The 12,402-nt window shown below is 55.1% G+C and overlaps 1 protein-coding gene across 21 annotated transcripts; it reads left to right on the top strand.

Annotated features, from left to right (window-relative positions):
* The first annotated feature begins 4 nt into the window (after positions 1 to 4).
* Positions 5 to 11,087, top strand: ACBD4 (acyl-CoA binding domain containing 4). 21 transcript variants are annotated; one of them, XM_008012347.3, is made up of 12 exons: positions 5 to 45; positions 414 to 584; positions 2,787 to 2,917; positions 3,076 to 3,200; positions 3,464 to 3,584; positions 3,656 to 3,740; positions 3,989 to 4,109; positions 4,319 to 4,405; positions 4,710 to 4,780; positions 4,872 to 4,937; positions 5,973 to 6,103; positions 10,348 to 11,087. In XM_008012347.3, the coding sequence occupies exons 4-12, from the start codon at positions 3,113 to 3,115 to the stop codon at positions 10,526 to 10,528; spliced, it is 951 nt and encodes a 316-aa protein (XP_008010538.1). In that variant the 5' UTR covers positions 5 to 45; positions 414 to 584; positions 2,787 to 2,917; positions 3,076 to 3,112; the 3' UTR covers positions 10,529 to 11,087. The 21 variants fall into 21 exon arrangements, with proteins under 21 accessions (XP_008010538.1, XP_008010540.1, XP_072861321.1 ...); XM_008012349.2 differs by lacking the exon at positions 414 to 584 and having other exon boundaries at positions 28 to 45; XM_037993510.2 differs by lacking the exon at positions 5 to 45 and having other exon boundaries at positions 66 to 584.
* The last annotated feature ends 1,315 nt before the right edge of the window (positions 11,088 to 12,402 follow it).

Below are 12,402 nucleotides of genomic sequence, written 5' to 3'. Positions count from 1 at the left end.
AGGCGGTGGCCTGGACCCTCGGAGCCTCAGCGCTCACCCCAGCTCGTGAGTCCGCCTCCCCTTAGTCCCGGCGAGCCTCTGATCTTGGCCGTGACGGTGACCAGAGCCCCCATGCTGCGGGGCTGGGGTTGGGAGCCGGCACCGGGGACGAGGGCCGTCCTCTGGCACAGACACCCTCTCCTTCCCGGGGACCCTGACTCGAGGCGGACGCAAGACCCCCTCCTCCTTCCCTTCCGCGTCCGCGTCGTGCCGCAGGCCTCAGCAGGGAACCAGACCCGGGACGGGACGCGGGGCTGGGAGCGAAGGCAGAACCCCAGAAGCTGAGCCGCGCGAGGCAGCGCGAACCCGAAGGGATGGGCATGGGGGTGGGGGAGGTTGGCAGTGACGTCATAGGATTAACCTCCCTGTGCCAGGCCAGGTGCTGCCCCCTCGGAGAGCCACAGTCTCGGAGCTGACGGACCTGGGAAGCGTGAGGCGGAGCCAAGCCTGGAGTCCCCAGCAACTGGTTCTGGGTTCGAGGCTTAGACAGGCCGGCACCCCAGCCCGGCACCTGCGATGTAGTTGTCCGCGACGTCAACCCGTGGGTGGGCATCCGCGTGCGAGTTCTGGTGGCCGAGTCGGGTGTGCACTTATTAATTATATGCAAGCACCAGAGTGCGTGCGCGAAGTGGGGGACGTCCAGGTGGCCGCGTTTCTGCAGTCGGTGGCCTGGGTCCGGCAGAGAGATAGGCGCACACCGCCACTCAGCGGCGGCCAGCGGCGTGGCATCCTACAGAGAGGCTAGTGCTCAGGGCCTGGATTTGCCACCTGCTTGCCCTGCTCTTCCCCAGCCTCAGATCTCCCACGCCCAGAGATTCCGCACTCTGGCTTGGGTCCCTACGCCACTCTGGGGTCCTGAATTTTCTTCCTGATTGTCGTCTTCGCCTTTGTACTTTTGATCCTACCATTCCTTCCTCCAGGAACAACCCTTCCTTTTTCTCCTGGTTTACTCTTTTGTTGTTGTTGTTGGATAAGCTAAGTCTACATTTCTTTTAATTGTTATGGATACTTAATAGCTGCAGAGAATTATGGAGATGCATGTGATGTTTTGGTACAGGTATAAAATGTGTAATTATCAAATCAAGGTAATTGAGGTACCTATCACCTCAAGCATGTATCATTCCTTTGTATTAGGAACATTCCAATTCCACTTTTAGTTATTTTATTTGTATTTTATTTATTTGTTTATTTATTAGAGACAAGTTCTCACTACTTGGTTGCCCAGGGTGGAGTGCAGTGGCATTATCAGAGCTCACTGCAGCCTCAAAGCAATTCTTTTGCCTTGGCCTCCCAAAGTGTTGGGACTACAGGCCTGAGCCACCACGTCCCTCTAGTTATTTTGAAATATACAATAAATTGGCCGATGCGATGGCTCACGCCTGTAATCCCAGCACTTTGGGAGGCAGAGGTGGGACGATCACTTGAGGCCAAGTATTGAAGACCAGCCTGGGCAACATAATGAGACCTCTGCCTCTACAAAAATTGTTTTTAAAATAATTAATTTTAAAAGATACAATACATTATTGGTAACTATAATCGTTGTATTGTGCTACCTAATACCGAATACTGGATCTCATTCATTCTAACTGTATTTTTGTACCCATTTCCCCCCCTCCCCAGTACCCTTCCCAGCCTCTGGTAACTATCATTCTGCCATCTACATTTTGCTTTTTTTTTTTTTTTTTTTTGAGACGGAGTCTCGCTGTGTCACCCAGGCTGGAGTGCAGTGGCCGGATCTCGGCTCACTGCAAGCTCTGCCTCCCGGGTTCACGCCATTCTCCTGCCTCAGCCTCCCGAGTAGCTGGAACTACAGGCGCCCGCCACCTCGCCCGGCTAGTTTTTTGTATTTTTTAGTGGAGACGGGGTTTCACCGTGTTAGCCAGGATGTTTTTTTTTTTTTTTTTGAGATGGAGTCTCACTCTGTCGCCCAGACTGGAGTGCAGTGGGGCAATCTTGGCTCACTGCAATCTCCACCTCCCGGGTTCAAGCGATTCTCCTGCCTCAGCCTCCCCAGTAACTGGGATTACAGGCACGCACCACCACGCCCGGCTAATTTGTGTATTTTTAGTAGAGACGGGGTTTCATTATGTTGACCAGGCTGGTCTCGAACTCAGATGATCCGTCCGCCTTGGCCTCTCAAAGTTCTGGGATTACAGGCATAAGCCACGGTGCCCGACCATCTTCCAAAACTCAGCTGTGATGTCCCTCCTCCAGAACGCCTGACGACAGGACATGACTTTTTTTAATCCCCAGTGCCTAAACGTCTAAAGAGCTGAGTGGGTTACCTAGGATCGGCCAGGCCTGGATATCAGCGAACAGATGCGGATTTCCACCAGGGGGCGCTAGGACGCCACGACCTTTCACTATGTGCACCAGGGGGCGCTGCCGCCCGCCTTGGCCATCCCGGACTGGGAAGTCCGACCCTAGCATTAAGCCCCGCCTAATTGGGAAAGGCTCTGAGAAACTATTTGCATTATCTTGAAAGGGCCGTGCTGAATGGTTGAGGTAGATAAGCCGACTGTGAAACAAGCTCTTTCATTGGCTTAAGTTTCCCCCCTCGCTCTGCGTCGCCATCCCGGCCCTGCTGGACCCCGGGGACAGTAGGAAGCCGCGGGGTGGTGGTGAGAGAGGACCCAGGTGTCCCGGCAGTGGGCGCCGCGGGGCGCAGGCTGGGCCAAGGTGCAGGCGGCCAGGGTGGGAGACTGTTCGCCCCGCCCTGACTCCTCCTCTCTTCTCTGCCTGTCCAGGAGTTGGAGATGTGCAGCTAAAGAAAGCGCATCTGATCTGGGGACGGACGTATCTGGCACTGCAGCCCTCGCCACCTGCCTCTCCACCCACCGAGGCCCTGGCGACCCTGGCCCCACCACGCTACCTTGAGGTAGGAAAAGGAGGCTCCTCAACCACAACTTCTGACCTCCCAGGGTGTCTCCCTCGGGCCTCTGAAGAGCTTAGTTTGCCCCTCTGGGAAGTGGATCCTTGGCTTATGGTGCCGGGGGTACCCTGGAGGCCCCCTCACACGAAGGCTGCTTCTTACAGAGTCGCTCAAAAGTAGGGCCCCAGGGCTCGCAGCAGCATGGGCACCGAGAAAGAAAGCCCAGAGCCCGACTGCCAGAAACAGTTCCAGGCTGCAGTGAGCGTCATCCAGAACCTGCCTAAGAACGGTGAGGCTGCGGGGACTCGCATTTGGACTCGCATTCAGGACGCCTGGGGTCTGACTCTGAAGAAAGAATGGTCCTGATCATTGCAGTTTTTACAGACGCCCCTGCCTGAGCTGTCCTGGGGGTTCCCTCCACTTCCTGCCCCAGTCTAGATGCCCTGGGTGGGACCCATCTCCACCTCTGCCGTTTCCAAGCGGGGTTCTCCCGCCCCTCCGCCCCTTGGAGCTGGGAGTGATGTTCTGCCCTGGCTTCCCAACTCTGCCCAGGTTCTTACCGCCCCTCCTATGAAGAGATGCTGCGATTCTACAGTTACTACAAGCAGGCCACCATGGGGCCCTGCCTGGTCCCCCGGCCTGGATTCTGGGACCCCATTGGACGATATAAGTGGTGAGCTCCCGGCTGGCTGGGCAAACAAGCCTCAGCTGTCAAGCAGCCCTCTCACAGCCCTCTGCCCCCAGGGATGCCTGGAACAGTCTGGGCAAGATGAGCAGGGAGGAGGCCATGTCTGCCTACATCACTGAAATGAAACTGGTGGCACAGAAGGTAGGGGCTGCAGGTTCTCTGTCCCCAGGCTCCTGGACAGGTGGCCTGCCCCTTGCCCTTCCAGTTCTGACCCCCACTACATTTCCTAAACATGGACCCCCTCATGGGAATCACCACCTTCATGTTACTCCCAGCCCTGCCTATCTTTGGCCCCTGACTGGGCACAGGGTGGAGGTGTGTGACAGGGCAGGAGCAGGGCGGAAGGGACAGGAGGCCACTCTCTCCCCAACAGACCCCCTCCCCCACAGGTGATCGACACAGTGCCCCTGGGTGAGGTGGCAGAGGACATGTTTGGTTACTTCGAGCCCCTGTACCAGGTGATCCCTGACATGCCGAGGCCCCCAGAGACCTTCCTGAGAAGGGTCGCAGGTCAGACTCCCAGACTGGGAGCTCCAAAAGTGCTGAGTGAACTCAGGCTAGGTCTAGCCTGAGGTGGGCTGGGGGCAGAGGGCTCCAGGTGACATCCCTGTTAGAACCCCCACACCCCTGAGAGGTGGATCATCCCGAATAGGGGCTTGATCACACTGGGAGGTGCCAACCTCTCCCCAGCCCCACCTCTGGGTGCTGTGTCTTGGCAGGCTGGAAAGAGCAGGTTGTGAATGGAGATGCTGGGGCTGTTTCAGAGCCTCCCTGCCTCCCCAAGGAACCGGCACCCCCAAGCCCAGGTTAGTGCTTAGGCAGGAGGGGTGGACCAAACCAGGCTGGGGGACAGCTGGAAGGGAGAAGGCTGGATGCCACGCTGTGCCCTCCACAGACACTGAGACTTCCTGTGCTCCCAAAGGCAGGGACTGGGGTCTAGGATTCCTGTTCCAGGGCCTTGCTTCTGGTGCCCATCTGTGCCTCAGGTGGTGATACCTCCAGTTCCTCGTATCTCTAGTATCTCCTAAACAGGTGCTTCTGTCCAGTGCACACCCCTGCTCTCCGTCCGCAGCTTCCCTCTGGGCAGTAACTCTACCAATCCCTCCACAGAGTCCCATCCACCCAGAGACCTGGACTCCGAGGTTTTCTGTGATTCCCTGGAGCAGCTGGAGCCTGAGCTGGTGAGACCAGTCCCCATTCCCCTTTTTCCCACTCTACTGTGCTCCCACTCCCACCCTCAGCCCTCCGACTCATCTCAGCAGGGTTGGGCAGAGCAGCGGGCAGCATCTGGAGGAAAGTGTGATCCCAGGAACAGCCCCGTGCCCCCTACAGAGAAAGGTGAGCTCCTGCCCAACCTTTCACCCACTTCTGCCTTTTCTTGTGGTCTTGGCATCCCAGGCCTTCTCTTGGCTGCCTTCCTAGGGCAGAGGTGAAAGTCCATTGCTGGGCACTGAGCGAGAAGCCTCTGTCCAGGAGGGGCTGCCAATCAGCCAGATACCTGCCTGGGTGGGCAAAGTCCCCGCCCTCCCTCCTATCCCCAAAGGGCACCCAGGAGTCTGTACCCTCTGCAGGTGCTGAGTAAGGCCAGCGGGATGGGAGTCGTAGCCCAGCTCTCCCACCTACAGCTGCACAGCCTCGGGAAGTCATCTATACTCTCTAGAACCCCCGTTTGGAAATCTCAGAAGACAATGAGTTCTGCCCTCTTCCCTTCTAGAACTCCTGTTGTGTGTTAGGTCCTGTATGGACATTTTCAAAAGTATCTCCTTTATTCCTCTGAGCAAGCAGCCCTGTGAAGGAGATGACATCTTCTCCTAATTTTTAGATGACAAAATGATGCCCAGAGAAGGTAATGACTTTGGCCGGGCTTGATGGCTCACGCCTGGAATCCCAGCACTTTGGGAGGCCAAGGCAGGCAGATCACCTGAGGTCAGGAGTTTGAGACAAGCCTGGCCAACATGGTGAAACCCTGTCGCTACTAAAAATACAAATATTAGCCAGGTGTGGTGGGCACCTATAGTCCCAGCTATTCGGGAGGCTGAGGCAGGAGAATTGCTTGAATCCAGGAGACGGAGGTGGCAGTGAGCCGAGATCATTGTGCCACTGCACTCCAGTCTGGGCGACAGAGCAAGACTGTCTCAAAAAAAAAAAAAAAAAAAAGTTAATGAGTTGACCTGCGTCATAAGCGGCCGTGCTGGGATTAAACCTCCAGCAGCCCATTACTCAGCTACATAGATGGACTTTGCAAGAATTACACTTGGTCTAAGGATTGAGTTCCACTCCCACACTTTCCTGGGCTTGCCCCAGCCTGCCGCCCCACTTCCCAGAGCTGAACTGCCTCCTGAGCCCCCTTCCCTGTGTGTCTGTGCTCTGCAGAGGGGAGCACAGCGGGGCCCCAGGAGTTGGACGTGTGGCTGCTGGGGACAGTTCGAGCACTACAGGAGAGCATGCAGGAGGTGCAGGCGAGGGTGCAGAGCCTGGAGAGCATGCCCCGGCCCCCCGAGCAGGTGAGTCCCCCACCCCATCGGACAAGATGACGGCAGAATCTGGTCTCTGTTCTGGGCTCCTCATCCAGCCACTTTTGTTTTAGTCCTCACGCCTCCACCTGCCCACCTCTCTCTCCAGAGAATGGCGTGGCTCCTGCAGCAGACAGGAGGTGGGGGTGAGGGTGGAGGGGGCTGACGTGCTTCCACTCTGAAGGCAGAGTGGGTGGGGCCTTTTGCCGTTCTCCCCTCCCTCTGCCTGGAGAGAAGCTAAGCCTCAGGACTAATCCCGTGTGGGAAGGGTCATGATGTGTCTGCTCTGGGCATTGAGGACGCTGGTCCCTGTTGTCCCTCTGTCAGGTCTTCCATTCCCAGAATTAGGATTTGCCCCAAATGGTTCAGCCCTTGCATCCCTCTCACCTCCTAGCTCTGCTTGCCCCTGACACTTGGGCTCCTGGGCTTCTGCAAACTAAATAACAGCTGCCATTGCTGGAGCCCCGCTAGGCGCCAAACACTCATGGGCATCTTCCCACTGAATTCACACAACAGCCCTAGGGATAGAGTTTCTTTTCACCTCCCTTTTAGAGAGGGAAACTAAGGCTCCAAAGGGCTAATTTGCCTGAGGGCACACAGCCTGGGACAGCCTCTCTGAGCTGCTGTGAGGATTCAACCATGCATGTTCGTGCTTCCGTGGTGCCCACCACACAGAAAGCCTTCTCCAGTCGGTTCTGTTGCTACTATTGCTGTTAATATTAACACTAAGCGATGGAGTTGGCAGTGGTCCCTAGTCTGTCTGCCTGCAAAGCTGGTACCCACCATTAACTCTGAGTGGGTCTGTTCTTGAAAAGCCTGAGGTGGTGGGGGCAGGAGAGGGCTGGATTCCAAGATGTGAGGGGTCTCTGGGGTGACCTCTAACCCACTCAGCACAGCAGGGGTGAGCCCACAGCAGCAGGATTTCCTCAGATCCACGATGGCTAACTTTTCAACACTGCCCCTCCCCCTCAACAGGGCTTGCTTTCTTTTCTTTTTTTCTGTTTTTTGTTTGTTTGTTTGTTTTATTATTTTGAGATGGAGTCTTGCTCTGTCGCCCAGGCTGGAGTAGAGTGGCATGATATCGGCTCACTGCAACCTCCGCCTCCTGGGTTCAAGTGATTCTCCAGCCTCCAGAGTAGCTGGGACTACAGGTGGCACCACCATGCCCGGCTAATTTTTGTATTTTTAGTAGAGACGGGGTTTCACCATGGTCCCCAGGATGGTATCAATCTCTTGACCTCGTGATCCACCCGCCTCAGCCTCCCAAAGTGCTGGGATTACAGGTGTGAGCCACCACGCCAGGCCCCCTTTTCTTTTTTTCCTACCATTTACTACTTTTAAATGTTGAAGATTTTAAAGTAGATTACAGGCCAGCATGGTGGTTCACACCTGTAATCCCAGCACTTTGGGAGGCTGAGAAGGGAGGATCTCTTGAGACTGGGAGTTCAACACCAGCCTGGGCAACATAGCAAGATCCTGTCTCAAACAAACAAACAAACAAAAACAGATTATAAACATCATGATGTTCCACCCCGAAAGAGTTGGGTTCATATCTCTCAAAATAGGCCAGGCGTGGTGGCTCACGCCTGTAATCCTAGCAATTTGCAGACCAGCCTGGCCAACATGGCGAAACCCCGTCTCTACTAAAAATACAAAACTTAGCTGGGCGAGGTGGCAGACACCTGTAATCCCAGCTACTCAGGAGGCTAAGGCAGGAGAATCACTTGAAACTGGGAGGCAGAGGTTACAGTGAGCCGAGATTGTGCCATTGCACTCCAGCCTAAGTTACAGAGCAAGACTCCGTCTCAAAAACAAACAAAAAAACATATCTCTGAAAATAAGAACATTCTACCTAGCCCAAACATCATATTATACACAATTATTAATTTCTTAATATCATGAAATATCCAATCTAAATTCCAATTTCTCCAGTTATCCTGAAACCACCTTTTCCAGCTGCTGTTTTTCCAGTCTAGGACCACACATTGCATCTGTTCCCTTTTCAATTCTCTGTTAATCTAGCTTAGTCCTTCTTGCTATTGACTTGCTGACCAGTCTGAGCTGGTGTCCTATAGAATGTTCCACCTTTTGGGTCTAATTACATCCTCATGGGTGGTTCCTCGATATACATTTCCTATGAACTGGAGGTTAGATCTAAACACTGGATTAGAGTCAAATTAAACATTTGGGCCGGGCATGGTGGCTCACGCCTGTAATCCCAGTACTTTGGGAGGCTGAGGCAGGCAGATTGCTTGAGCCCAGGAGTTTGAGATCAGCCTGGGCAACATAGTGAGACCCTGTCTCCACAAAATATATTTTTAAAAATTAGCTGGGCATGGACTGAAGCAGGAGGATCGCTTGAGCCCAGGAGATTGAGACTGCAGTGAACTATCATGGTGTCATTGCACTCCAGCCTGGGCGACAGAGTGAGACCTTGTCTCAAAAAGACACAAAACACAAAAAACCGCAACATTTTGGACCAGACAACATCAGAGGTGATGTTTTTTCATGGCAGAGGACACATGCTATCTGGATGTCCCACCATTAGTAACTCTAGCATGGACCACTGGCATGGTTGAAGGGAGTCTGATCCCACCATTGTAAAGTCATGTTTTGCTCCTGCAGTCAGATAATATCCAGTCCCGCATCAACTTCATTTGCCAGTTTTTGACAATTGCTAATCCTTGCCTGAGTCAATAATTTAGTGATTGCCAAAAAAAAGCTGACTTTTAAATGCTACGATTCCTTTAACATCTATTAGCTATCATTTGTGTACTGTTTCCCTCATCATCTTGGGTTTCCCTGAAATACAGTGGAAAGGAAGGGTAAATGCTTCATTCTTTATCTTTAGTTATCTATTTTTAAAGTAAGAAATTAATTTAGGCTGGGTACGGTGGCTCACACCTGTAATCCCAGCACTTTGGGAGGCTGAGGTGGGCGGGTAGATCACCCGAGGTCAGGAGTTTGAGACCAGCCTGACCAACATGGTAAAACCCCGTCTCTACTAAAAATACAAAAATTAGCTGGGCATGGTGGCAGGCCTCTGTAATCCCAGCTACTCAGGAGGCTGAGGCAGGAGGGCAGGAGAATCGCTTGAACCCAGGAGGCGGAGGTTGCAGTGAGCTGAGATTGTGCTGCCGCATTCTAGCCTGGACGACAGAGCTAAACTCCATCTCAACAAAAAAGGAAAAAGAAAAAAAAAAAAGGAAAAGAAAGAAATTAATTTAAAAGCCACCTACCTAAATGGTGACAAAATTCCAGTTTTCTTTTGAGTATCACTGTGGGCTCATGGATTTCACAGATTCCATATTCCCAGGAGCCACAGTCATTCTTCTTCTTCTTCTTCTTTTTTTTTTTTTTTTTTTTTTTGAGATGGAGTCTCACTCTGTCAGTCAGACTAGAGTGCAGTGGCACGATCTTGGCTCACTGCAACCTCCGCCTCCCAGTTCAAGCAATTCTCTGTCTCAGCCTCCCGAGTAGCTGGGATTACAGGTGCCTGCCACCATGCCCAGCTAATTTTTTTGTATTTTTAGTAGAGACAGGGTTTCACCATCTTGGCCAGGCTGGTCTTGAACTCCTGACCTCGTGATCTGCCCGCCTCAGCCTCCCAAAGTGCTGGGATGACAGGTGTGAGCCACCGCGCCCAGTCTGCCACAGTCATTCTTTTTGATGCTCAGACAGGCACAACTTTGGCCATTCGAGACCCTTTCAAACCAGGTCCTATGTTCTTATAACACGACCTGATGAATCTTTAAAAGTGCCCTTGCTTTCCTGGTACAAGGTGCCCCACATTCACTCCCACCTTCCCTGCCCTAGGCCTGGAATCAACCACTTCTCCAAGGAGCCTTGGCTCCTTTTTAGTGGAGAATGATAGTTGGAAACTAAAATCTGGGTACCCAGGGTCCTCATTTGAAATATGTGGCACATCCTTAACAACAGAAGTCTTCAGGTAATACCAATGGTCATTGCTTTGTGGCCCAGAGAAGATGGCATGGAAGCCGCTCCCTCTACCCACAGCCTTTCCAGCCTCTCTTGACACTGGGATTGCCCTGGGAAGGAAGATATGGGAGGGAGTTGGCATTCAACCTGTCAGGACCACCTGGAGGCCACTTCCCTTCTAGTGTTGCAGACTTGGGGCAGGGTCCTTCCAGTCTCCCACTGAATTGGAAGCAGGTTCCTAGGGAGGTTGTGCTGAGGCCTGGACTGGCCTCTGACTCCTTCCCTCTTGGCTGCAGAGGCCGCAGCCCAGGCCCAGTGCTCGGCCATGGTCCCTTGGGCTCCCGGGGCCCACGCTGCTGTTCTTCCTCCTGTGGCCCTTCGTCGTCCAGTGGCTCTTCCGAATGTTTCGGACCCAAAAGAGGTGACTGTCAGTGGAGGGGTCTCTGCAGCCAACTGAGACTATCTTGTGTGCCATGAGCCTTCCTAGGGTTTAGAAGAACAGCATTCAAAATTCCCCCTCCTGTCAGTGTTTGCCTTCGCACCTCCTCCCCTAACGCAGCGCGGGGTGCAAATAAGACCCCACCCCTCCCTGCACCTTCATAGGGACGCTTCCTTCCCTCCCCGCAACCACCCCAGGCTTCCCTGGGAGGCTGCAGTTGTGCTGCACATCCCCGGTGCTGGGTTGGCCGTGACTCGGGGGCGGGGCTATCGGGTCTCAGCCCCTGCCCTCCCCACCCTCTGGGTCACCTGACTCTCTTCCCACCCCTGCTTCTCTCCGAGGAGGTTCAGCTCTTGGGCAAGTTGGGACTCGGGCCGGGGCCTGGAAGAATGATTGGCTGGGAGGCTGCGGGAGGGAGGCCAGGAGGCCCCGACCAGTTGGGAGGAGGAAGCAGGCCCCGGGGGAGGGGGATGAGCGCAGTTTGCTCGTCTTCCTCCCCTGCCGGCCCCCTCCGCCCCCACACACACTCAGGACGTCTTCACTGAAGATTCACTTACAAACGAATGTTTCACTCAATAAAAGAAAACCGTAATCTTCTACTGTCTGGTCCCCTACGGAGGGAGCGGGGAGCGGGGCCTGGAGCGGGAGAAGCACAAGTCCCTTTCCTGCTCCCCACCCAGTGCCCCCTTGATGGCCCTGAAAGAGGCCGGCGGTTGGTGTTTCTGAATGGGGAATATTTTCCCTCCTCCCTGGGCAAGCGAAGGGAAACCAGGCCTCGGTGTGGAGGGGAGAGGGAGGGGAACCAAGGCCCGGGGCGGGAGGGGGGGACACCCTTGGGAGGGCGGAGCCCTGCCCGCCGCCCCGTCGGGACGCGGGGTCCGAGCGAGCTGGGGGTGGCGGGGAGGAGCGGAGCAGGGCTGGGCGGGGTCGAGGAGCTGGTTTGGCCCCCGCCCGAAGGGAACGGCGGCAGCTCCAGCTCCGCGCTCCGGGCGTAGGGATGGGGTTCGGAGCCCCAGGCCCCAGAAATGTCCGCTGCCCCCTCCTCAGCTGCCTGTTCCTGGTGCCCCACCTTGACCTCTGGGCCTGGGCCTTCCCAGGGAATTTTCTGGAAGGCCAAGGCCCGGCGAGAACCTCGTCGTCGCCCAGCCCTGAGTAGAGGGCAGGACCCTGCGCGCCTGGAAGCCCCCGTCGGGGTGGGCCGAGCGCCCGCGTGCACTCGCCTTCGGGGGGTTCAGGCCAGAGGCCTTGGCCTCCCTCTGTCAGCACCAGCTCTGTCGTCCGTGGGCCGCCTTGGCTCAAGCCACGGCCCGGCCCGTATTCAACGGCGAAACTGGCCGCTCTGGGCGCCGCCTGGTGCCAGTGCCTCCAAGTCCACTGGCCAGGGTCCCTACCAGAGTCCCCCGCCGCTGCCACCACCTGGGCCCTAGGACCTTCCTATCCGCGGGTAAGGAAGAGGCAGTTCTGAAGGTCCCTGGCTGAGATCCTTAAACTCTTGAGTTCCCTGACAGCGTCTAGTCTTGACCACCGCCCCAGGCTTGGCCATCACTGACCCCACTGGAAGCCACAGTCACTCTTTAGTCGTCAGTCCTCTCCAAGCCGGGAAGGCATCCCTGAGGCTAGACGGCGCACTCTGCACGGCTCAGCCCAGGGTCACAAGCACAGGCTGAATAGCCCCTGTGATATGGCTGGACTGCAGCAAGCAGGACAGACAACAGCAGGGCCACCTTGGTGGGGGATGCAGGCCCAGGGCTGAAGCCAGCTCCACCACTTGCACAGTAGCTGTGGAACTTGGGTAAGATTTTTTTTGAGACTGAGGCTGGCTTTGTTGTCAGGCTGGAGTGTGGTAGTAAGATCTGGGCCCACTGCAACCTCTGTGGAACTTGGGCAAGATTTTTTTTGAGACTGAGGCTGG

The sequence above is a fragment of the Chlorocebus sabaeus genome, chromosome 16, assembly GCF_047675955.1.
Source record: "Chlorocebus sabaeus isolate Y175 chromosome 16, mChlSab1.0.hap1, whole genome shotgun sequence".
Taxonomy (NCBI): domain Eukaryota; kingdom Metazoa; phylum Chordata; class Mammalia; order Primates; family Cercopithecidae; genus Chlorocebus; species Chlorocebus sabaeus.
This window is presented reverse-complemented; position numbering and strand designations above follow the sequence as displayed.